Raw genomic sequence first — 23,505 nt, 5'->3', positions numbered from 1 at the left:
CCAGTTGGGAATTCACCAGAGAAACATAGTCCTGGTCTGGTGGCACAGTAACAAAGAATGTCCCCCTTGAGTACAGACGATAACTCTTTTTTTTTTTTTGGCCATACCATGAGGCATGTGGGATCTTGGTTCCCTAACCAGGGATCGAACTCAGACCCTGCCAGTGAAAGCACGGAATCCTAACCACTGGACCACTAGAGGAGTCCCACAGATGATAATTCTTAAGGTGCCACTGGACTGCCCCCTATACACCTGACTGTATTCCCATCCCTGTCACCCCTACATTTACAGAAACATCAACTCCCCCATACACACGCACACAGACCTCACACCCTAGTCATAGCTGACACCAGCCAGGCCTTGCTCCTGAGATCCTCGATCTTTAACACAGTTATCACCAAGGTTACTAGCCCTAGAGTGAGAGCCTCCGGGGTTCCTCTCGTCACTGCCGTGTGCTTGGTGTGTGACCCTTGGGCACATTCTTTCACTGCTCCGAGCCTCAGTCTCCTCATTTGGAAAATGGGAACTGTAATATCCACCTCTACCACTCCAGGCTGTCGTGTGGGTTCAGTGAGATTGTGTATGTGGGTTCAGTGCCGTTGTGTGAATTCAGCAAGATGCTTGATACACAGTATCAGGTCTGGCAGACTGAGTAAGCTCTCAATAAACAATAGCCATCGTTATTATTATTACTGCTCTGGAGAATGTCACGTTCCTGATTCACCATCCACTGGTGATTTGCCCAAAGGAAATCACGCCCTGTCCATCTATCTGTCGGAGAGAGTGTCACAGCTCAAAGACAGCATCGCACCTCTCAGCATCTCATCCCTTCAGAAGCATGTCTTGGTTGTATTATATCTCTCGCAAGGACGGGCAGCACCATCATTCACAGAAAGACATCACCCACCAATGTCCCGCCCCTCCTCAGTGGTACCGACCACACCCCAGCATCTTTTCCACCACCAGCTTTTCCTCACACACTCCCAGTGACAATATCAGCATCCCACCCCAGCCTCCTCAGACCTCACAGAACACATTGATGCTTCCACCCCTACCCCCACACAAGAGCAGGTACCATAAGTACAACACCCCTACTTTGGTTCCCCCCAAACATACAGTCACCAAAAACCCCACCTCTGCTGCATTCACTTCTGTCCTACCTGTGTAGTGAACAGCCCTGTCCTGCATCCATACCATCTTTCCGTGTCAATGCTGAGTAAAAAGTGCCACTCTTGGGAATTCCCTGGTGGTCCAGTGGTTAGGAATCTGTGCTTTCACTGCCAAGGGCGTGGGTTCAATCCCTGGTCAGGGGACTAAGATCCTACAAGCCATACAACACAGCCAAAAAAATACAGAAAAAGAGGGCCACTCTCCCCATACATAGCACCCCAAATGTCTTGGGTAAGTCAACATTATTTATGGAGGTAGAGGAGTATTGGTTCCTTGTTGGAAGCCTTTATAAGCTTTTCTGAGGATCAGGTACATGGGAGTGGAGGAGACCAGAAACCCAGAATGACTAGAAGAAGGAAAGACAGCCCGATCCCAAGGTGGAAATATTGAAACTGCAGTAGAGGGGAACCAGGAGAGCTGAAATTGGCATCTTTAGTCGCCGTCCTGTGTAGAGGGAGCAACTATCTGGACCCCAAGGGAAAAGCTGAAGGGGGTTGGGGAACGGTGGGTGGGTGGAAAGTTCTGGCATTTTGCTTCAGTAGAACTTTTTCACAGGCAGAACCTTGGTGGTTCAAACAGGGTGGGATATGTGAGATCCAGGGGCTTCTGGGTTCAGCTGATGTCTCGTGTCTGCCCTTTGCTTCGAGGCAGGCTGGTAGATAGAAGCCTGGCTCCTTCCTGGAGGAGGTGAGCGTCCCACGATGGGAAATGAAGAAGAATCTGAAGAGCGCTAGAGCAGACTGTGGGCTGCCATGGGGACTCCAGGACCTTAGAATTCTGAGCTTCTACAGGTGGGAGGTCTCGGCTGGTCACTCTCTGTAGGACCCTGATCTCTGAGGAGGGGCCTCCAAACTTCCACTAGTCTGATACAGGGACCACCAGGCACCCACAGGGTGGTTTAAGCAGGGATTCCGTGGACAGACTTTTTCAGGGGAATCATTTTGGGTTTAGATGAATGTGCTTTGGGAGGAAAAAAATATAACCAGTCCTTCAAACTCTATTAGCAATAATTTTTTTCAATGTCCTCTTTAAATAGATGCATTTACATTTTAAGAGGGAAGGGACTTAAAAGGCATGGACTGTCTGTCTTGTTCTCTGCTATGTCCCCAGGATCTAAAACAAGGCCTGGCACGTAGTGGATGCTCAGGAAGGGTTTGTTGGAGGGAGGGAGGGAGAAAGGAAGGGAGGGAGAGAAAGAGCAAGGAAATAACAGTACAGAGGGATGTAACAATTCAGGAAGAGAGGTAGATGCTGGAAGGCGAGTGGAAGCAGAGCCTAGTTTCTTATCAATGAGAACACGTTCCTCCTCCAAAAAGCAGGGAGAAGCCTGAGGAGAGGTGATGAAGGAAGTGGCATCCCCTCATCCTCCTATTTCCTAACAAAACCCCAAACCTTCGAGGCGCATTTCTACATTGATAGAGCACTTAGTGTGTGCCAGATGCTGTGATAAGAGCTTTGCCTGTGTTCATGAAATAGGTAATAGTAAAAATGATGATTATGATGATGATGACACCTGACATTTCTAAAGTGGTCTACGTGCCTGAGACCATCCTAAGTACTCCACGAATGAGCATTGAATGAATGACAGTTAACCCCAGAAGACAGCGCTATCCTGTCCCCATTTTAGAGATGAAAAAAACAGAGGCCCAAAGAAGTGAGGTGACTCACCCAAGGCCACACCACCCATCAGTGACAGAAGTCGGCGCTCAGTTGAGGGCTGTTTCTGTCATTTCATTCAGGGCTTCTCAGACGAAACCTGAGGAAGTGTGAGCGAGGGGAGTGAGGGGGTCCCCAGTTTTCTGTGGAACAGTCTTCAAGAGGGAAGGTGAGGAAGTGGCCCTAGCTGGAGAAAAGATGGGGAATGAAATCAAAGAAGGAAAGAGGATGGAGTTCTTGTGAGAAACCCTCCCCGTGCTTCTAAACCTGCCAAAGATGGAGAACCGGCCCCATCTCTGTGTCAGGTTGAGGGGCAGGGCAGGCAAGGGGCCACCTCTGTGAGCTCAGGGAAGGAAGTCATTTGTTGGGGGGGTGCTTAGGAAGATGGATGGAGAGGCACCCTGGGGGGCTAATTACCTAATAGGCTTAATGATCTGATTAGGCACATTTAAGAGGATTGCCTTGGGCTAAAGGAAACCCCTTAATTCTGGACCTCCTTCCCTTGCCTGAAAAGCCACATCTAGCCCCTCGCCCCCATGGCTCCGTGTTCACACGGCAGGGAACCCAGAATTTTCTTTCTCCTTTTTTTTTTTTTTTTTTTGGTCATGCCGTGCAACAATGCACGAGTTCTTATTTCCCAGACCAAGGATCAAACCTGTGCCCCCTTCCGTGGAAATAGAGAGTCCTAACCAGTGGACCACCAGGGAATTGCCGGGGAACCCAGAACTTTCAATCTTAAGGGACCAAGTGGAGATGGGCAGGGCTCCCAGCCCCCAGGACCCTGCCCCATGCTTCTAACAGAGCAGTTTCTCTTTTATCTGCTCTGGATGTTGGAGTTTCACTGGAGATGTTGAAACTACATTTCCGTCGCTTAAAAGAAAAAGTTGAAAGCCACTGGGGGATGATGTTCCGAGACCTTAAGCTTCGGAAACCAAATGGCCTGGCTTGTCCCTTCTCTTTCCCAGGATTTGTGTGAGCTCAGTCGCATCTCACTGTTTGCAGCCCTGTGGACTATAGTGCACCAGGCTCCTCTACCCATGAAGTTTTCCAGGCAAGAATACTGTAGTGGGGTGTCATTTTTTCTTCCAGGGGGTTTTCCTGACCCAGAGATTGAACCTGTGTCTCTTGCATCTCCTGCATTGGCAGCAGATTCTTTACCACTCGTGCCAACAGGGAAGCCCTTCCCAAGGTTTATTATATGCCTACTATGGGCTGGGTGCTTTGTGAGTCCCTGGACATGAGGAAGAGCTTCAGTGACGTGGCCCACACTGGACCATGGTACATCCTTCTGAAGCCTTGAAACAGAGATCCATCCCCTCCCTAGGGTTCCAGGGAAAGTTCCAAGATGGGACATTTGAGGGGAGACTTGAAGCACAAAAGGAATTCTGTGGGGGAGGGGCATTCTTTGTGACCCTGCGGACTGTAGCCCACCAGTCTCCTCTGTCCATGGAATTCTTCAGACAAGAATACTGTAGCGGGTTGCCATTTCCTCCTCCAGGGAATCTTCCCAACCCAGGGACGAACCCGTGTCTCCTGTGCCTCCTGCACTGGCAGGTGGATTCTTTACCACTGAGCCACCTGGGGGAGCGGAGTTCTAGGCAAAGAGAATGTGCAAAGGCCCTGAGGTGGGAGGGAGAGGGGAAGTTTGAGGAGCAAAAAGGAAGGTGGATCTAGTGTGCCAGGATAAAGATAAGAATGTGAAGCTGGAAAACAGGGCGGGGCCAAATCACAAATCAGACTTAGAAGGTTCCTGACTTTTTCCCTGGGAGGACACGGGGGCAACAGTTTGATTAGAAGATTGCAGAGGTTAGGCAGTTGCCTTGAGACTGCATTAACAAAGCGCTTTGCACATGACCAAGAAAATTGGTTTATAACAAAGAATGACCAAAGCCTTATTAAGGACTCTTGGTGCCGCCTCCCACCTCAGGGTCTTGGAGACTGTCCTGGTGCATACTGGTCTTCAGCTGCCAGCAGGGAAAAGTGTTAAGCATGGGTGGACCAAGAATGAATCAGAATTGCATTTGAATCTCAACCCAGCAACTGTCTTGGTGCCCTTGGGCTGGTACCTTAACTTCTTTGTGCCCCTCTGTGTCTCCGTTTCCCCTTATGTAAAAATGGAGGGGACTTCCCTGGCGGTCCAGTGGTTAAGAATTAGCCTTCTAATGGAGGGGGTGTGGGTTCAATTCCTGGTTGGGGAGCTAAACCAGGGAAAAAACAAAACTTAAAGTGGAAACAGTATTGTAACAAATTCTATGAAGACCTTAAAAAATGGCCCATATCAAAACATAAAAATAAAAAATAAGTAAAACATAATAATAAAAAAAATAATAGAGAAGGAAATGGCAACACACTCCAGTATTCTTGCCTGGGATATGCCATGGACAGAGGAGCCTGGCAGGCTTCAGTCCATGGGGTCACAAAGAGTCCGACTCCACTTAGTGACTGAACAAAAACATATATATAAACTATGTTGCAATGAGGGAGCTTCCCCGGTAGCTCAGCTGGTAAAGAATCCACCTGCAATGCAGGAGACCCCAGTCCGATTCAGATTCCTGGGTTGGGAAGATCTCCTAGAGAAGGGATAGGCTACCCACTCCAGTGTTCTTGGGCTTCCCTGGTGGCTCAGACAGTAAAGAATCTGTCTGCACTGTGGTAGACCTGGGTTTGATCCCTGGGTTGGAAAGATTCCCTGGAGGAGGGTATGGCAACCCACTCCAGTATTCTTGCCTGGAGATTCCCCATGGACCGAGGAGCCTGGCGGGCTTCATGGGGTTGCAAAGAGTCAGACACGACTGAGCAACTAAGCACATGTTGCAATGGAAAAATTAAAAAAATAAATAAAATGGAGCGCATTTTCCCTCCCTCACTGGGAGGTTGTGAGGAATGGGTGAGATCAAGCTGGCAAAGCTCTCAACACAGCACCAGGTCAGTAATGAGTGTCAGAGCCTCTCCAGAGTCCAGCCTTCTGCTCCCCTCCCGCCTCATTGCTTCCACCAGTCAGACCACCGTCACTTCCTGCCTGGACTATTGCAGTTGCTTCTTTACTGGGGTCTTCCACCTGTGCTTGTCACAGTCTGCTCCCTTCATGGGCCTCAGGGGGATCTTTTTAAAACCTAAGACATCACACATGGGGCTTCCCTGGTGGCTCAGCGGTAAAGAATCTGCCTGCAATGCAGGAGACTTGCAGGAGACGCGGGTTTGATCCCTGGGTTGGGAAGATTGCCTGGAGAAGAAAATGGCAACCCACTCCAGTACTCTTGCCTAGAAAATCCCATGGACAGAGGAGCCTGATGGGCTATGGTCCACAGAGTCACGAAAGAGTCGGACACAACTGAACTCCTCTGCTCAGAGCCTTCCCGAAGCTCCCGTCTCACCTGGAAGAAAAACCACCTTGGTCCACAAGCTTGAACACCCCACCACCATCCCCACCTCTCTCAGCCCTCATTTCCTCCCCGTCCTGTCTCACTCAGCCCCAGCCACACTAGACATCTCACCCTCACAGCCCAGGCACACCATCACCCCAGGGCCTTTGCACTTGCCCTTCCTCCACATGGCCACGTGGTTCTGGTCTGTTCCCTCCTCCACAGACGGGAAACAGTGTATTTTAATGGTTCAGAGCAGGCACTCTGGAGCCAGGTGGGACTCAAATCTCAGCTCTACCACTTCCCAGGTGGCACTACCCAGGCGGTACCTGATGGGTACCCAGATGTTGCTAATGGTAATGAATCCACCTGCCAGTGCAGGAGATGCAAGAGATGTGAGTTCGATCCCTGGGTTGGGAAGATCCCCTGGAGGAGGGCATGGCAACCCACTCCAGTATTCTTGCCTGGAGAATCCCATGGACAGAGGAGCCTGGCAGGCTACAGTCCACGGGGTCGAAAAGAGTCGGACACAACTGAAGCGACTGAGCACACACGTGACACCATCTACTAGCTGTGTGAGTGGGAGAAATCCCTTCACCTTTGTTTCCTCGTCTCTGGAACGTTTTTGGTTTTTTTTTTAAGTACCTCCCTCTTAGCATCAGTGTGAAAATGATATTTGTAAATTACTCGGAACAGAGTCTAGTATGTATTAGGTACTATGGAAGTGTCTGTTCGACAAAGAATGCTGTATCCTTGGGATGGGCTTTCCTAGCCACCGGATCTGACAGTCCAGCACCCCATCCTCTTTCCTGCCTCTTTTTGTTTCCTCGGTACTTACCGCCATCCGACAACATGAAATGCACTGTCTTGTCTCCCCTGCTCTAGAAGAATGTAACTGTGTGCTCTTGGCTGAATCACTAAAACTCTTTTGACCTTATTTGCAAAATCAGGGATCTTTGTCTGTTTTCTTCATGGCTGTTTCTCTAGAATAGTGCCAAGCACAGAGCAGGTGCTCAGGAATTCTTGGTGGAATGACTGAATGAATGAGTGAATGAGGATCATTACGTGTATTGTTTCCCTATTGCTGTTCTCTTGAGTCCTTGCTCCTGTATGTTACTGTGATCACAGTGGGTTTTCCAGCCCAGCCCATGCCAGTGCCTCCTAGGAGGTACTATCCAAAGGTGAAGACCCCTCTCTCCTGACTCCCCTCCCTGCTGTGTGCCCCTGCAGAGGAAGGTGAATACTTCCTGAAGGTGCTGATCCCCAGCTACGCTGCGGGCTCTATCATCGGCAAGGGTGGGCAGACCATCGTGCAGCTGCAGAAGGAGACAGGAGCCACCATCAAGCTCTCCAAGTCCAAAGACTTCTATCCGGGTGAGCCCCAACCCCGGGGCACGCTTGCTCCAGCCTCCCATCCCTCCCATCTGGGCCCTCCAGGAGTGGGGAAGGCTCCCCTAGGGGCAGTGAGAGTGGTAGGGGGCCTCTCCTCCTCCCCCTAAGGGGACTGAGCAGCCCTGGGCCCCAGGGGCCAGGCCTGAGCAGATGGGGGTGGGGGCAGGGCAAGACAATGGACTGCTGCATATTCATGAGCTCATTTGCATGATGTGGCAGATGTACCCATTCCCACACACCTGCCCCGTTGGGTCTGTTGGAGGAGCTGGTGGGGGGTGGCCAAGGAGGCAGGTGTTGGGGTGTCCCTCAAGGCTTGGGGGTTCAGCCATCCATGTTACACAGACCCTCAGTCTTTCCCTTTGGATTTCTCTGTCACCCCATCTCACCCGATCTGAGTCACACTGGTTCTCCATCTGTGTGGTTCTTTCCATGTCTCTCATTCTGTCTCTGTCATCTTTCTTTCTTGCCCGTTGGCTGAGCCACACGGCATGTGGGATCTTAGTTCCCCAACCACGGGTGGAAGCCGCGCCTCCTGCATTGGAAGCGCGGGGTCTTGACCACTGGGCCACCAGGGCAGTCCCTTTCCCATTGTTTCTGACTTTCTCATCTCTTGTTCCCTGAGTCTCCACTCCCATCGGCTTCTCTCTGTCTCCCCATGCCCTCTTTCTCCTCTGCCTCTCTGGTTCCCTTTGGAGGTCCCCCATCTCTGTTCTCTTAGCCGCCCAGCCGGTCTGTCCGTCTCTGCTTCTCCCTTTCTGTCACCTCCTCTTCCCTTCCCTTTCTGTCATCCCATCTCTCTCCCCGTATTTTCCTTTTCCTCTACCTCTTAGTCTCACTTTTTTTTCTCCAACTATGTGTTTCCAGTCACCCATTCAACCAGTATTTAGTTGCACCCCTCAACGGGTTCATTCTCTGCAGGGGGTTGCTCCTCATTTTTTTCACACCTGCTTGCCCATCTCTCCCCTTACAGTCCTCTTTTTCTCCTAAGTCTCAGCTTCCTCGTTTCTTTTTTCCTCTCTCTCCACAATCAGCCCATTTTCTGCCTCTTCTCCAGCTCTATCTCAATTCCTCCAATCATAAATTGTCCAGGCCCCTCCCCTCTCACTAATCCCCCTCAATATCTCTCACCCCCTTCATAATTCTCTCCCAAGACCAATGCCTGAGCTTCAACATCTAGGAATCCAGGGAAGGTCCCCTGAATTGCGTCTTTGGTCCAGCGCTGGTTCTAGTTCATCCTTAATCCCCTTGGATTTTTTAGGTCAAACACCAGAGCTGAAGCCCAGGGTCAGGACAATTTCATATTCTCTCTCCCTGTCTCTCTGTCTCCTCTCTCCACCCCGCCCTCTGCCTCCCATCTCACTAAGCAGCTTTGGCAAGAGGTTTAGAGAACAGTCCAGGGAACCTGGCACAACCCCCTTTTCTCTTCCACCCTGGCCCAGTTTTCCCCTCACCCTTCTAGCCCACAAGGTACGGATGAGACCTCTGCTTAGGACACCCATCCAAGGACACTTGGTTCCTTGCCCCTGGATCTCATTCTGTGACATAACATACGTCATCCCCTCCCAACACAGTGACACGCCCCACTGGCCAGGCAGCTGAGAACCCCAAAGGATGGGCCAGTCATTGACTCGCTCCTGGGCCAGATACTGTTCAAACAAGCACCGTGAGCTAAGCATCTCTCCCCAGCCCCTGGATGTGCAGCCAGTCCTGCTCCCCACCCCCACCCCCATTGGGAACTTCCAGGTCATACAGCATGTGCTGGCTCCTGGCTCAGAGATGCAGGAATAGCCCTACATCCCAGTCCTATCCCTGGGACTTCCCAGGACCCAGAGGAACATAGGAAATGGAGATGCTACTGCTCTCGCATGTGTTTCTCTGCTTCTGGTGATACCCTCCATTCATTCATATTCTCTGAGCATCTTCTCCAGGTCAGCCCCATGCCAGACAGAGATGGGGACACAGCAGTGACTGAGACACCCCAGCTTAACCCTCATGGATCTCACATCCCAGTAGGGAAGATAAACTGAATACCAATCATGACTTAGGGTGGTCAGGGCTGGGACGGGGAAGCCCAAAGAATGGAGAGAGCCCAGACAGAGCACCTGACCCAGACTGAGATGATCAGGAAGGGCTTCCTGGAGGAGGAAGCCAGAATAATAAAAGAGTGGGCTAGGTAAAGAGCAGTAAAGTGTGATGAGGGGAGATGAAAGAGCATGTTCAAAGGCTGCGGGGTGGGGGTTAGTTGTTCAGTGTGGCAGGTGAGAAATGACAATGGAGAAATTGAAAGGGTCCTCTGGGCCTAGTTAGCTCACACACACACACACGCACACACACACGTATGTCTGCACTTATGTATCTACTCCATGAAACAAAAATATGTGTGGCCCTTAACCCAAAACGGGGGGCAGAACACACGAAGGGTGCCCCCTCCTTGGTACAGGAACCCCCAAGCTCCAGATTCAAGTCTTCCGAGTCATACATGGAGAAACTTAGACCCTGAAGGAAGCAGGTACCTGCCCCAAGCCGCGCAGTCTTCTGTGTCGCTTACCCAGACCTCTCCTGATTCTAAAATTCCTTCAGATTTTAAACAACTGCCTGGAGCCCTGGACCCTAACCCCAGAAGAAAAACAGATACAGACACTTCTTTTTTTAATGTATTGATTTATCACATCTTTGTGGCCGAGTTTAACATCTTATGTATTCTTTTTTACCATCAAAAATACAAAAGCAAAATTGCAATCATTGTATGCCTCCCCCCAACACATACACACGCACAGACTCCACCCACACCAAGTTTAGCACCGGGTGGCTAAATGTTTAAAAGCCCAGACTTGAAGCCAGACCCATGGGTTCAAAACCCTGATTTTTCACTACTGGCTGAATGAATTTGGACAAAACCCAGGTGCCTTAATGTCCTTAGCAATAAATCAAGAATAATAATATCACCTGCCTCATATATTAAAGTGAACAAATATATATATATATATACATATAAAGTGCTTAGAATGATGCCCAGCAATTGGTGTTATGTAAGCACCAGCTGTTATTATTAGATATTCTTTCAGGGTTTAACTGAGTCCCCCAAAGCCCCTGTGGATCCTGGTTAAGAATTACAAGGGGGTGTGAGATCACAGACTCCCTGAGCTGGAAGGAAGCCTCACAGAGATGGAGAGCAGGGCCACTTCAGCCAGGCTCTCCCTGGGGCCACCCCACCCCCCAAGTTCCCACCCTGACCCACACCCTTTCCTATTTACACCCAGACGGAGGCAGCCTATGCGCTGACTCACGCTTGGCTCAGACCAAGCCATTGTTCTGGGGTGGAGGGGAGTAAGAGTGAGGAACAGAGGCCCAGAGGACATGGAGGATGTCAGCTACACCAGTGACCCAGGACGGGGACACCCAGACACATGGTGAGACTGGCATGCCAGGCTGAGCGACGGCAAGCGAGGGATCGGGGTGTAACACCAGCGTGCTGCATTGGTATACCCACAGGACACTGGACACTCACCCCCAAGTGTCCCAGACATGCAGGCACATGGAGCCTGGTGCACTCAGGACCCAATTTAGATCCAGGGAGCTAACTGGTCCTGCAAACGGAGTCCTTCCCAGGGAGACACACACACCACACCTAGCTTGCCTGTATCATCCAGGCACTCACAGCTTCACCCCAGCCAGTCCTGGTGGAGTCTTCTTTGTCTGGCTGTAATTCAGACCCTCACACATACACACAAATACATGAATTCTCCAAATATCAATTCTTACATACTGACATCTGGGTCTGCCTGTCGGTTTCTTTCTCTTCCTCATGTTCACCCTCATCATTCACAGTGTCTTGCCTGTTACTTGTACATGCGCCTTTGCACGTATATATGCAGTCCACACACCATTTGTCCAGGTAGTCTTTTGAACACCCAGAGGTGTCCGGATATCTTTTTCCCTTACGTAAACACACACACACACACACACACACACACACACAGGCGCACTGTCATACAATCTCCAAGTGCTATGCATTTATCGTACAACGTCAATGCCACTTCCTTGGATTCTTTGTTTCTTACTCTCAAACCCTCGTGCACACCCAGCTCAGTCTTATAAATAGTGTACATAACCTTGAACATCACAGCGACATCCAAAGTCTTTCCCCCCACACAAACGTCTTTACTGAAATCACTATGTCATGCAGTCTGTTTGTATCCTGGTCTCTCCTGCTCTTTCTTTTACACACATACACAGATATTTGAGCCAGTCCTGCCCAAGAAAATACAGGCACACACACACACACACCACTCACCCAAACAGCCTCACAGATGTATTTGCATTGGTCAGTGTCACCCAGAGTCTCTCTCTCATACGTATATATCCCAACATCACCTAGAATTAGCACCTCTTCTCTCTGCTACCCATCCCAGTACACACACACACACACACACACACACCCCCCAAGGATGCCCAGGTCAGAACCACCACAAATATCTGGAGAATCGCCAGCAGAGGCACCCTGCCGTCCTTTCTGCATCCCCATCTCCACTCTTCCATGAGTTGTCTTTGACCCACTCTGCTCTCCCCTCTCCCCACCCTTGCCCTCCCCCACCCCTCAGCCCTCCATCTGGTGGGTCCAGGCAGGCACTCAGGCCTCTCTGCTGTCTCCCCCATCCCCCAGCCCTTCCCCATCCTCTCCAAAAGCCCAGAGGCCGTCGCTGCAGGCTTTCAGGGGTTGCCAAGGCAACGGGGCCTCGTCCCTCATCCCCCTGGGGGTGGGCTGAGGACCCGGCCAGCCACACCGATAAGGGGGTTCCAGTTACTGTGGCAACCGTTGCAGGCCTGAGCTCTCGGCTTCTAGAAGGTGGGGGGGGGGCAGTGAGTGAATGGTTGCCAAAGCAACCGAGAGCCAGCAAGGACTGGGAAGAGGCAGCTGAGCCCTGTCTCCCTTGCCCAGGGCTGTTGTGGGCATAGCAAAGCACTTAAGCATCATTCTTCCATTCCCTGGGTTTGTTTTAAGGGAGGGAGAGGAAGTGAAGATAATAAAACAGGAATTCCACTCACTCTCCTTCTGATGAGTGTGACCCCTCTCTTCCTTGCTCAACAGGAACCACAGAGAGAGTTTGCCTGGTACAGGGCACAGCAGAGGCCTTGAATGCTGTGCACAGCTTTATTGCCGAGAAGGTCCGAGAAATCCCACAAGCAATGACCAAGCCTGAGGTGGTCAATATCCTTCAACCCCAAACCACAATGAATCCTGACAGAGCCAAGCAGGTTAGCAGGGATAGAGGCTGGGTTTTCGTAAAGCCGGTGGGATTTGAGAGAAAGCACTTCTTCCATGTAACCGGATTGTGATGAGGGTTCAATGGCATGGTGGTGGTGTTCTGGCTGTTAAGTCCTGTCCGATTCTTTGCAACCCCATGGACTGTGGCCCATCTGGCTCCTCTGTCCAGGCAAGAATATCAAAGTGAGTTGCCATTTCTTCTCCAGGGATCTTCCCGATCCAGAGATTGAACCTGCATCTCCTATTTGGCAGGCCGATTCTTTACCACTGAGTCACCTGGGAAGCCTGCTTCAATGGCATAATAGCTAAAAAACATTTATCAATCAAATACACAGTAGTGGTTCATAAAGAGAGCCTAAGGACGCCAGACCTCTTATTGGAGTGATTTGATTCAGAGGGAGAATGAAGGTCTGGGAGAATCTGACCGAGAGCCCCTTATTTATCCCTCCCTCCTAGGATTCACCAGATCCCCTTCTCTCTTCCACCTCATCCCATTGTCTCTCAAAACCACCTGCTTCCCACTTCCTGTTCTCACCGGAACTAACCACCCCACCCATAGGCAACACAGCACTAGTACCTGCTCTGTTCATAGCTACTGGATAGGAGTTTAGCCACCATTTTGGGAAAATGGGGCTTCCTTAGGAAGCGAGGAGGCGGGTCTTTCTCCTACACAGCCCTCTTGAGGAGGGATGGAAGGAGGGCAGAGCCGAAATTTCGGTTGCCTGCATTATCAGAAGCCGTGGTGTAGGGATGTGGCAAGAGTGGATCAATTGCTTCCTGGGCCTCGCGGGACTGTGCACACCGGGCAGCTGGGCTTCCTGTAAAGCCCCTGGCAACATGGCCCTGACTGGGTAGGGGGCCGAGCAGAAGCAGAGCTCGGGGTTGGCGGCGGTAAACTCCCCATTTGCTCTCCCTCTCTCCACTCCCGTATACGTGTGCACACAATGCAAAAGGGCAGAAGCCCTGAGCAGGCGGACAGGCCACTTGTGAGGGTTCCTGAACAGACGTCTGCCTGGAAGCAAAGATAAGAGAGAGAGCCTCGGTAAAAGGAATCTGGGATTCCTGGGAAATCCTATTACCCTGAGATGGGAGAGACCACGGGTCTGAGTTTCTACGAGTTCGTGGGGAAACGGTGGGCAGCAAACCCTGGTAGAATACTGCGGATCAGAGCGATCCCCCCAAAACCTGCGAGTTTGAGGCTTGGAGCGCGGCTGCTGTCCTTGGTGCTGAAGCAACTCCGCCCCTCGCTCCCAGCCGGCCCTTTCCTAAATCCCTTCCCACCAGCAGGCCACAGCTTCCCCACAGTTTGCAAGGAAGCAAAGGTACTGCCTCTTCTCTCTGGCTTCGTCGTGGCCACTAGGGGCTCAGGGTTCATCAAAAGTTTGTACATGTTGCAGGGAAAATGGGGTCAGCACCTGACCCTGAGCGTCTTACTCCACTCCCTAAGCCACAGGAACTCTGAAATAGTGGAGTCTAACAGTTATAGAACCAGGATTTTTTTCTCTGCCTTGTTACTCAGGGGCTTCAAAGAATGAAAGAGATAATGGCTAAAGGTTCAGACTCTGGAGTCAGATGTTGAGTTGAATTCTATTCTGATAGTTCCTACCTGCAGGACCTTGAGCAAGTGACTTGATTTCTCCATGTAAAATGAGATTCATAATGGTACCTATTTAAGGGTAGTGGCTAGTGTTTATTAATGTTTGAAATGTTTGCTATTGTTGTTACTATGAGATTTTTGAGTCAGGAGGCAAGTCTGTTCCCTTTTTGCCTTGGACTTGCTGTGTTGCCCTGTGTCTTATTCCATTATGTATGCTCAGCTTCCCTTTCTTTACAGTGGGGAAGCGGGGTCAAACTGGGGATTATAAATTGAAATGCTTCTGGAATTCAGAAAGGGAACATAAAGGACTGAGGATGTACCCTTATCATAGAGGTATCATGGTATCCCTAAAGTGGGTAGTTTCTGCTCAGCTCCACTTGATTCTTACCCTTTGGGAATGAGGATGGAGCATTATTGGGTTGACCCAAAAGTTTGTTCGAGTTTTCCTATAACATCTTCTACATTTTTCAAATGAAGTCAAACATATCTGAAATCAACTGATTTTTCAAGGTTGGCTCAGTTTTTAAAACACTGTGTGGCTGTGGGCTGGCTGTGGCCTGAGCACCACCAGTTTGCCACCTCTGGGTTAGACGGGTGGTTCTCAGCCCTGGCTGGTATCTGAATCATCTAGGTTAACACAGATGCCTGAGTCCCAGCCTGGGACCACTGAATCCAAATTTCTGGGGAGAAGTCCTGGGAATCTGAACTTGAACTCTGGCCTGAGGTCAGATCCTGGCTTTACTAGTCACTATCTGTGTGACCTTAAGCAAGTTATTTAACTTCTCTGTGCCTCCCTTTCCCAATCTATGTGTTAGTCACTCAGCTGTATCTGACTTTTTGTGACCCCGTGGACCGTAACCCACCAGGCTCCTCTGTCCATGGGATTTCCCAAGCAAGAATCCTGGAGTGGGTTGTCATTTCCTTCTCCAGGAGATCTTCCCGACCCAGGGATCAAACCTGGGTCTTCTGCATTGTGGGCAGATTCTTTACCATCTGAGCCACCCAATCTATAAAATGTGCTAATAATAGTACCTACTTTATACAGTTGTTAGTGGCTGCTGCTGCTGCTGTTATTGTTACTGTTGTTTTTAAATCTCCAGACTTGAAAACATCTGAGGCAGATGGTCTCTGAGGTCCTTCTGGCTCTGAGACACTTACAATTCTACGGCTCTGTGATTCCAAGATTCGAGGAATATATTATTCTAACATTCTACTGTTCTAACATTCAGGATTCTATAGAACTGCATCTGCAGATCTAAGGTGCTGTGGTCTTGCAATCTGGGCCTATTGTGAGGACAGCTACTGTTTTCTGAGGGCTTCCCTGTGCCAACCACCATGGAATAACCTTAGTCATTGAATATCCGCAAGACCTGAATAGAGCAGCTGTGGTAATGTCAATGTCAACAGTGAGGAAACGGAGGCACAGAGAAGTGAAGGTTTTTGCTTTCACCATTCCTTGGTGGGCACAGTTTCTTGGATGGAAAGTTTTGATCCTTCTCCTGTTGCTCTGCAATGCTGTATCACATACTAAATCCCTCTTTACTCTTAGGCCTGGTTTTGCACATTCTTCTGTTCTATCCCCTTGACTTGTCTTTTTCCAGTGATTTCTTTAAAATCTGTATTGAGAGATAATCCACATACTGTAGAGTTCACCATTTTAAAGTGTTTAATTCAGTGGTTTCAGTATAATCACAAAGTCATGTGTTGATCAACACTGTCTAATTTCAAAACATTTTCACCACCCCCAAAAAAGCCCCATACCCATTAATAGTCATTTTCTATTCCCTAATGCCTCTGCCCCAGCCCCTTTCACCAGTGATCTGCTTTTAGTGCCTATAGATTTGCCTATTCTGAATAGTTTATGTAAATTGAAAGATACATAATGATATATAATGTGGCATGCTGAGTCGTGCTTTCCTTCCCCTAACATAATGTCATTAAGATTCATCCATACTGTGCGTGCATGCATGCTAAGTCGCTTCAGTCATGTCCTACTCTTTGTGATCCTATGGACTGTAGCCCGCCAGGCTCCTCTGTTCATGGGGATTCTTCAGGCAAGAATACTAGAGTGAGTTGCCATTCCCTCCTCCAGGGGATCTTTCTGACCAGGGATCAAACCCACAACTCCTATATCTCCTGCATTGATGGCAGGTTCTTTACCACTAGGGCCACCTGGGAAGCTCAAATCCTTACTGCGGTGTGTATCAAAACTTCATTCCTTTCTGTGGCCAAATAGTACTTCATTGTATGGATGTACCACATTTTGTTTATTTATTCATCAATTGATAGAAATGTAGGATGTTTCTACTTTTTAGCTATTATGAATTATGCTGCTAATGAACAAATGTGTGGAAATTTTTTTCAGTCCTCTTGGGTAAATACGTAGGGTGGAATTTCTGGGTCATATGATAAAACCTACGTTTAACTTTTTGAAGAACTGCAAGACTGTTTTCCTAGGTGGCTGTGCCACAGATGTGGGATTTAAATACAGGTCTGCCCCTGGGGATAACAATCATTGCATGTGTACAGTCACCCACCCTTGGTTAAGTATGTGCCAGGCATTCGTCTAGGCACTGAGAACCCAGCAGTAAGCAATAAAGACAAAAATTTCTACCCTTGTGGACCTTAAATTCTCCCCTGGGAAATCAGAAAAGAAGCAAATAAATAAAATGTATAGGATGTCAGAGAGGGAAAAGTACTATGAAGACAAGATGGAGAAAAAGGAAAGGAAGTATGGGTACCTTTTTTCTCTTTATATTTGGAAAATGTTTAAAGAACAGTATGACGAACTCCCTATACACTGCACTTAGACTCACCAATTATTAACATTTGCTTTATCTCTACACACAGACACACAGACATACACATTGACTTTGGGGTTCTTTTTGTTGTTGATCAATTTGACTTTTTTTTTTTTTTTGGCTGAACTGAGAGGCATGCAGGATCTTAGTTCCCCAACCAGGGATCAAACCTGTGCCCCCTGTATTGGAAGCATGCAGTCTTAACCACTGGACCACCAGGGAAGTCCCTGTTGTTGATCTATTTGAAAATAAGTTGTAGATCTTATGACTCTTCACCCCTAAATACTTCAGTGTCTAGCTCCCCAAAACAAAGATAGTCTCCTATATTATTATATTACTTTTATCACACTTACAAAAATTAACACTGGATTCATAATATTGCTAAATAAAAAGTCCGCGTTCAGATTGTCGAAAATGTCTTTTACATGTATAGAGTATTTTTATTAAAGATTCAGTCAATGTTCATGCGCTGCATTTGGCTGTTATACCTCCTTAATCGCTTTTAATCTAGCATAATCTAGGATATATTTTTGAAGGCAGAGCCAACAAAATTGCTGATTGGATGTTGAAAGGGAGGGAAAGGGAGGACTCCAAAAGGAAAGGGAGGAAGGAGGAAAGGGAGGACTCCAAAAGGTTGGGGCCAAGTAGTGGTAGCACGCATTTTCCGTGTGCTGAAATGAAGAAGACTGTGGCAGAAACACAGTTGAGGAGGAAGGTGAGTTTCGTTTTGGACTTTTGAGGGATCCACTCAACATCATACGAGAGATGTGAAATTAGCAGTTACGAATCTGAAGGTATCCATGATGGAGACGTAAAATAAACACACATGAATGAGCTTTGATAATCTGGGTGGGCAGGGAAGGGCTTTCTGGGGGGGGGTGGTGCATCTGTGCAATGAATGAAGAGAGTGGGAAGCCCTCTTTTCCGAGGAAAAGCACTCCAGGTAAGGGAACAGCAGGTGCAAAGGCCCTGAGTCTGGGCACAGCTGGGCCAGTTGGAGGGACTGCAGGGAGTCTGGTGTGTGTGCAACGAAGTTAGCGAGAGGGAGGAAAGACTGAAGTCAGAGAGATCAACAGGGAGCACAGTATGTAGAGCATCAGTTCTCAGCCCTGTTTGATTGTTTGAAGGACCCAATGTCCACTTTCTCCTGGATATATTAGGTTGGCCAAAAAGTTCATTTGGGTTTTTCCATTGCATTTTATGGAAAACCTGGAACGAACTTATTGGCCAACCCAATATTTTACCATGCCCACTTTACTCTCTGAAATTATATATACAATGAGCCTATTTATATAAAGAGAAAGCATATCTATATCTCTAAGATCTTTAACACTTGTATTGAGATATAATCCACAAAAATACGTTGGACCCATTTAAAGTATGCAATTCAGTGGCTTTATTGTATTCAGAGTCGGGCATCCATCACCGCAATCAATTTTAGAAGTTTCATTTCCTCAAAAGGAAATCTTGATCCCTTTAGCCACCACCCCTCAATCCTCCTAGCTCTTCCCCACCCCAGCCCTAAGCCACCACTAATCTCCTTTGTCTCTATAGATTTGCCTGTTCTGAACATTCATATAAGTGGAATTATACAATATATGGTCTTCTGTGCCTGGTTTTGTTCACACAGCATAACGTTTTCTAGGCTCATCCATGTTGTAGCAAGCATCAGTCCTTCAACTGGTTTAAATTGACTGTAATTTTCCATTGTACAGATGTACATTTCCTATATCCCTAAATATTTTTTCCTAAAGGAGAAATGAAAGGAAGGTGATTTGTTATAAAATGAGTTTTAATATGGTGGCTCAGACAGTAAAAAATCCACCTGCAATGCAGGAGACCTGGGTTTGATCCCTGGGTGGGGAAGATCCCCTGGAGAAGGGAATGGCAACTCCAATATTCTTGCCTGGAGAATTCCATGGACAGAGGAGCCTGGTGGGCTACAGTCCATGGGGTTGCAGAGACTCAGATATGACTGAGCAGCTAACACTTAACAAGATGAATTTTAATATGTAAATGCTCAGGCAGGGCCACAGTAGAAGAAATAATGAAATAGCTGCTCACACCTAACATGGCCTGAGTGACACAGCAAGAAACACGGTGATCCAGAGCGTAGTAACGGAGATTTAAATGATACAGATGGCGTTACTACCAATGTCATGGTGTTTTTTTTTTTTTTAAATTGAAGTATAGTTGATTTACATTGTTATGTTAATTTCTCCTCTATGGCAGAATGATTCAGTTATTCATATATATATACCTTCTTTTTCATATTATTTTCCATTATGGTTTATCACAGAGTATTGAATATAGTTCCCTGTGCTATTCAGTAGGAACTTGTTGTTTATCCGTTCTATATATAATAGTTTGCATGATGTCATAGTTTTCTAAAATGATGAATGACTCTTGGTAAATTCAGAACAAAACAAAATACAGCCTTATCTTGACTTACTGATACTGTAGTTACATTCCTGAAAATTTCAATAGATCTTAAAACTGTGGAAAAGAAAAAACTACTTGGTACTTAACATGTAGCATGAAGTTCAGTTCTGGGTTGGGAGATTTATAAACAGGCTTTTCACCAACATGAATGTCCAGGGGGACATTCAAAAGTCATACAGAACCTGTGACAGTTCTTCATTTCGAGGAACTGACTCTCACATTACTGTGTGCAAACATCTTTGGGCCTGCCCACTGAATGCCCGCATCTGCCCCCAGTTGTTTGGGCAACCAAAACCACTCCCACAATTTCCCAGACACCACTGGGGTCAGGTTTAGGGGTTAAAACAAAGAGGCAGAGATGAGAGCTTCCAAGGATTGAACCCACAGGTCTGGGGGGATGTGAGAAGCACTGGAAAGGAGAAGCACTGTAGAAATGCTCTTGGAGATGTGAAAGGAGACATTTGGTTTTGAAATATACCCACTGGTGTTAAGATTGATCCTATTTGTAGCTGCAAAGGATGGGCTGCTCTACAGCTGAGAAGGGGGACCATCATATAACATGACCAGTTTTCTCCATCTTCTCTGATGTAAGCTTTGTTACCATCATTTCACAGATAAGACAACTGTATAAGATTGCTAAGGCTATAAATAACAAGGTTCCACGAAGTAGGTGGCTTAAACAACAGAATTCATTCTCTCACGATTCTGGGGGCTAGAATTCTGAGCTCTAGGTGTTGGCAGTGTTGGTTTCTTCTGAGGCCTCTGTCTTTGACTTGTGAATGGCTTTTTATTCTCTCTCTCTCCTTTTTTTTTTTTTTTTTTCCATACCTCATGGCTTGCAGGATCTCAGTTCCCCAGCCATGGATTGAACCTGGGCCATGGCAGTGAAAGCCCAGAGGGCCTTGGCAGTGAAAGCCAGGAATTCTAACCACTAGGCCACCAGAGAACTCCTCCTGTTTCACATGGCCCTCCCCCTTTGTGTGTCTGTGTCCTAGTCTCTTCTTATAAGGACACCAACCATATTGGATTAGGGTCCATCCTAATGACCTCTCTTAACCTTCAAGGCCTGTTTAAAGACCCCATCTCCAAATCCAGTCATATTCTGAGGTACTAGGGGTTAGGACTTCAAGAGGTGAATTAGGATCGATGGGAGCAACAATTCAATCCATAACAACAGAAAGGTTAATCCAGGTGACCACATCATGGGGTGGAAAGCACAATGGAACAGTAATCCATGAGGCTGCACTTCAGTTCCTTCCGGGTAACCTTGGGGCAAGTCCCTTCACCTCTTAGGCCTCAGGTGGCTCATCTGTAAAGTGAAACTAATGATGCCCTTTCTGAGGCTGGGAGTCAGAGTACTTAATGATATAGAAGGACATGGGCACCAATGCAAGCTTGGGGCGGGGTCCTGGTGGGCTCCCACTTGGTCAGCCATTAAACTTTTAGGTGCTGGATGTAAGGAGGACCCAGGGGTCCCAAGGACAGGGTGGCTGAGAGGCTACCAAGGGGAGTTGGAGTACTGCTCCTTTTTTCTTTTAACTAATAAATATGGAAATATTTCAGTATTTCTGCACTATTATTTTTACTTATTTTCTTTTAGCTGTGCTCCACAGTGTGCAGGATCTTAGTTCCTCCATCACTAATCAAACCTGTACCCCCTGCAGTGGAAGTGCAGAGTCCTAACCATGGACCACCAAGAAAGTCAATATTTCTAACCAAGGACTTCCCTGGTGGTCTAGGGTTAAGAATCCATGCTTCCACTGGAGGGGACACAAGTCCGATTCCTGATGGAGGAGCTAAGATCCTGTATGCTGTGTGGCCAAAAAAATAAATTTGAATTAAAAAAATTTTTTTTCCTAACCCGTAGGACCATACTGGTGCATATCCAGGGGGCTTGCTGGGTCTGATTTTGGACACTTGAGAGCCAGGGGTGGGAAGTACCTTGAGACGGCCAGTCTTAGACGAATATTGCCATTCAGTCTTCGATGACCCCGCCCCTAAAGACCCTCCCTCTGGCTCCCCACGCAGGCCAAGCTGATCGTCCCCAACAGCACGGCGGGTCTGATCATCGGCAAGGGGGGCGCGACCGTGAAGGCCGTGATGGAACAGTCGGGGGCTTGGGTGCAGCTGTCCCAGAAGCCGGAGGGCATCAACCTGCAGGAGCGCGTGGTGACGGTCAGCGGCGAACCTGAGCAGGTGCACAAGGCCGTGAGCGCCATAGTGCAGAAGGTACAGGAAGATCCCCAGAGCAGCAGCTGCCTGAATATCAGCTACGCCAACGTGGCTGGGCCAGTGGCCAACTCCAACCCCACCGGCTCGCCGTACGCCAGCCCCGCCGACGTGCTGCCTGCCGCCGCCGCCGCCTCGGCCGCCGCCGCCTCGGGCCTGCTTGGCCCGGCGGGGTTGGCGGGCGTGGGGGCCTTTCCGGCCGCTCTGCCTGCCTTCTCGGGCACCGACCTGCTGGCCATCAGCACGGCACTCAACACGCTGGCCAGTTACGGCTACAACACCAACTCCCTCGGCCTGGGGCTCAACTCGGCCGCAGCCTCCGGGGTCCTGGCCGCCGTGGCCGCCGGTGCCAACCCTGCCGCCGCCGCGGCCGCCAACCTCCTGGCGTCCTACGCCGGTGAAGCAGGGGCCGGGCCAGCCGGAGGGGCTGCTCCGCCTCCACCGCCGCCGCCGGGAGCCCTGGGGTCCTTCGCTTTGGCCGCGGCCGCCAACGGCTACCTCGGGGCCGGGGCGGGCGGTGGGGCCGGTGGAGGGGGCGGCCCGCTGGTGGCTGCTGCGGCCGCAGCGGGGGCGGCTGGGGGCTTCCTGACGGCGGAGAAGTTAGCCGCCGAGAGTGCCAAGGAGCTGGTGGAGATTGCGGTGCCTGAGAACCTGGTGGGAGCCATCCTGGGCAAGGGGGGCAAGACGTTGGTGGAGTACCAGGAGCTGACAGGCGCCCGCATCCAGATCTCCAAGAAGGGCGAGTTCCTGCCAGGCACGCGGAACCGGCGGGTCACCATCACGGGCAGCCCCGCGGCCACGCAAGCCGCTCAATACCTCATCAGCCAGCGGGTCACCTACGAGCAGGGAGTGAGGGCCTCAAACCCCCAGAAAGTGGGATGAGGCCTGCGGTGTGTGCTCCCACCTGGCTCCCTGCCCCTCCTCCTCCTCCTCTTCCTTCTCCTCCTCCCCCTCCCCAACTCCTGACCTCAGCTCGGTATAGTCCTGCTCCTCTTGGGATGGGGCTGGGGTAGGCCTGACTGCACTCCCCCCCACCCCTTTTCTGGTAGTCATAGGCAGGATTGAGTGATGGCTGGGGATGAGGCCAAGAAGCTCCCTCCCCAGCCCTGAACTGACCCCTTCTTTCCTTCCTCCCTATGCTTGACTGGGCCTGACCCTCCTCTCCCAGGGCCCAGGTCTGTGTGATATCTGTATATATTGCATTTTGTTGATTTTAATAGAAAACAAAGCGTTATTTTCTCTTTTCTTTCCCTCCTTTTTTTCCCCTCCTTTGATAAGGATTTCCCCTCCCCCCTTTATAAACTTTTTGTTTCCATATGGGAGGAGGGGAGGAGCCTCTGGGTCACCTAGAATGAGGGGCCTCCCCAAAACAACACCTGCCTCTCCTGCTTTCAGCTCCGGATCTGAGGGACATGATGGAAGCAGAGGTAGCAGAGGAGTGTGAGTTGAAATGGGGTATTTGGAGCAAGGACCCCAGAGTTCTAGATTTTCTCAGCTACTCTCCCTCCCTGCTGGAGTTGCCCCTCCTAGGTGGGACTTTTCAACTCTTTTGTTGTCAGGTTGTATGGGGGGGTGGGGGAGGGGTGCGGT

The 23,505-nt window shown here is 49.3% G+C and overlaps 1 protein-coding gene across 1 annotated transcript in view; it reads left to right on the top strand.

Annotated features, from left to right (window-relative positions):
* NOVA2 (NOVA alternative splicing regulator 2) overlaps positions 1-23,149 on the top strand; it is a 30,404-nt gene extending 7,255 nt beyond the window's left edge. Inside the window, exons 2-4 of the mRNA XM_086353236.1 lie at positions 7,419-7,562; positions 12,670-12,836; positions 21,715-23,149. Of these exons, the coding sequence (XP_086209362.1) occupies positions 7,419-7,562; positions 12,670-12,836; positions 21,715-22,797 (1,394 nt within the window). The 3' untranslated portion in view covers positions 22,798-23,149. The remainder of the gene's footprint in view (positions 1-7,418; positions 7,563-12,669; positions 12,837-21,714) is intronic.
* The last annotated feature ends 356 nt before the right edge of the window (positions 23,150-23,505 follow it).

The sequence above is a fragment of the Bos grunniens genome, chromosome 18 (genome assembly GCF_055505025.1).
Source record: "Bos grunniens cultivar Pamir isolate PY7600 chromosome 18, Bosgru_T2T1.0, whole genome shotgun sequence".
NCBI classification, from domain to species: domain Eukaryota; kingdom Metazoa; phylum Chordata; class Mammalia; order Artiodactyla; family Bovidae; genus Bos; species Bos grunniens.
This window is presented reverse-complemented; position numbering and strand designations above follow the sequence as displayed.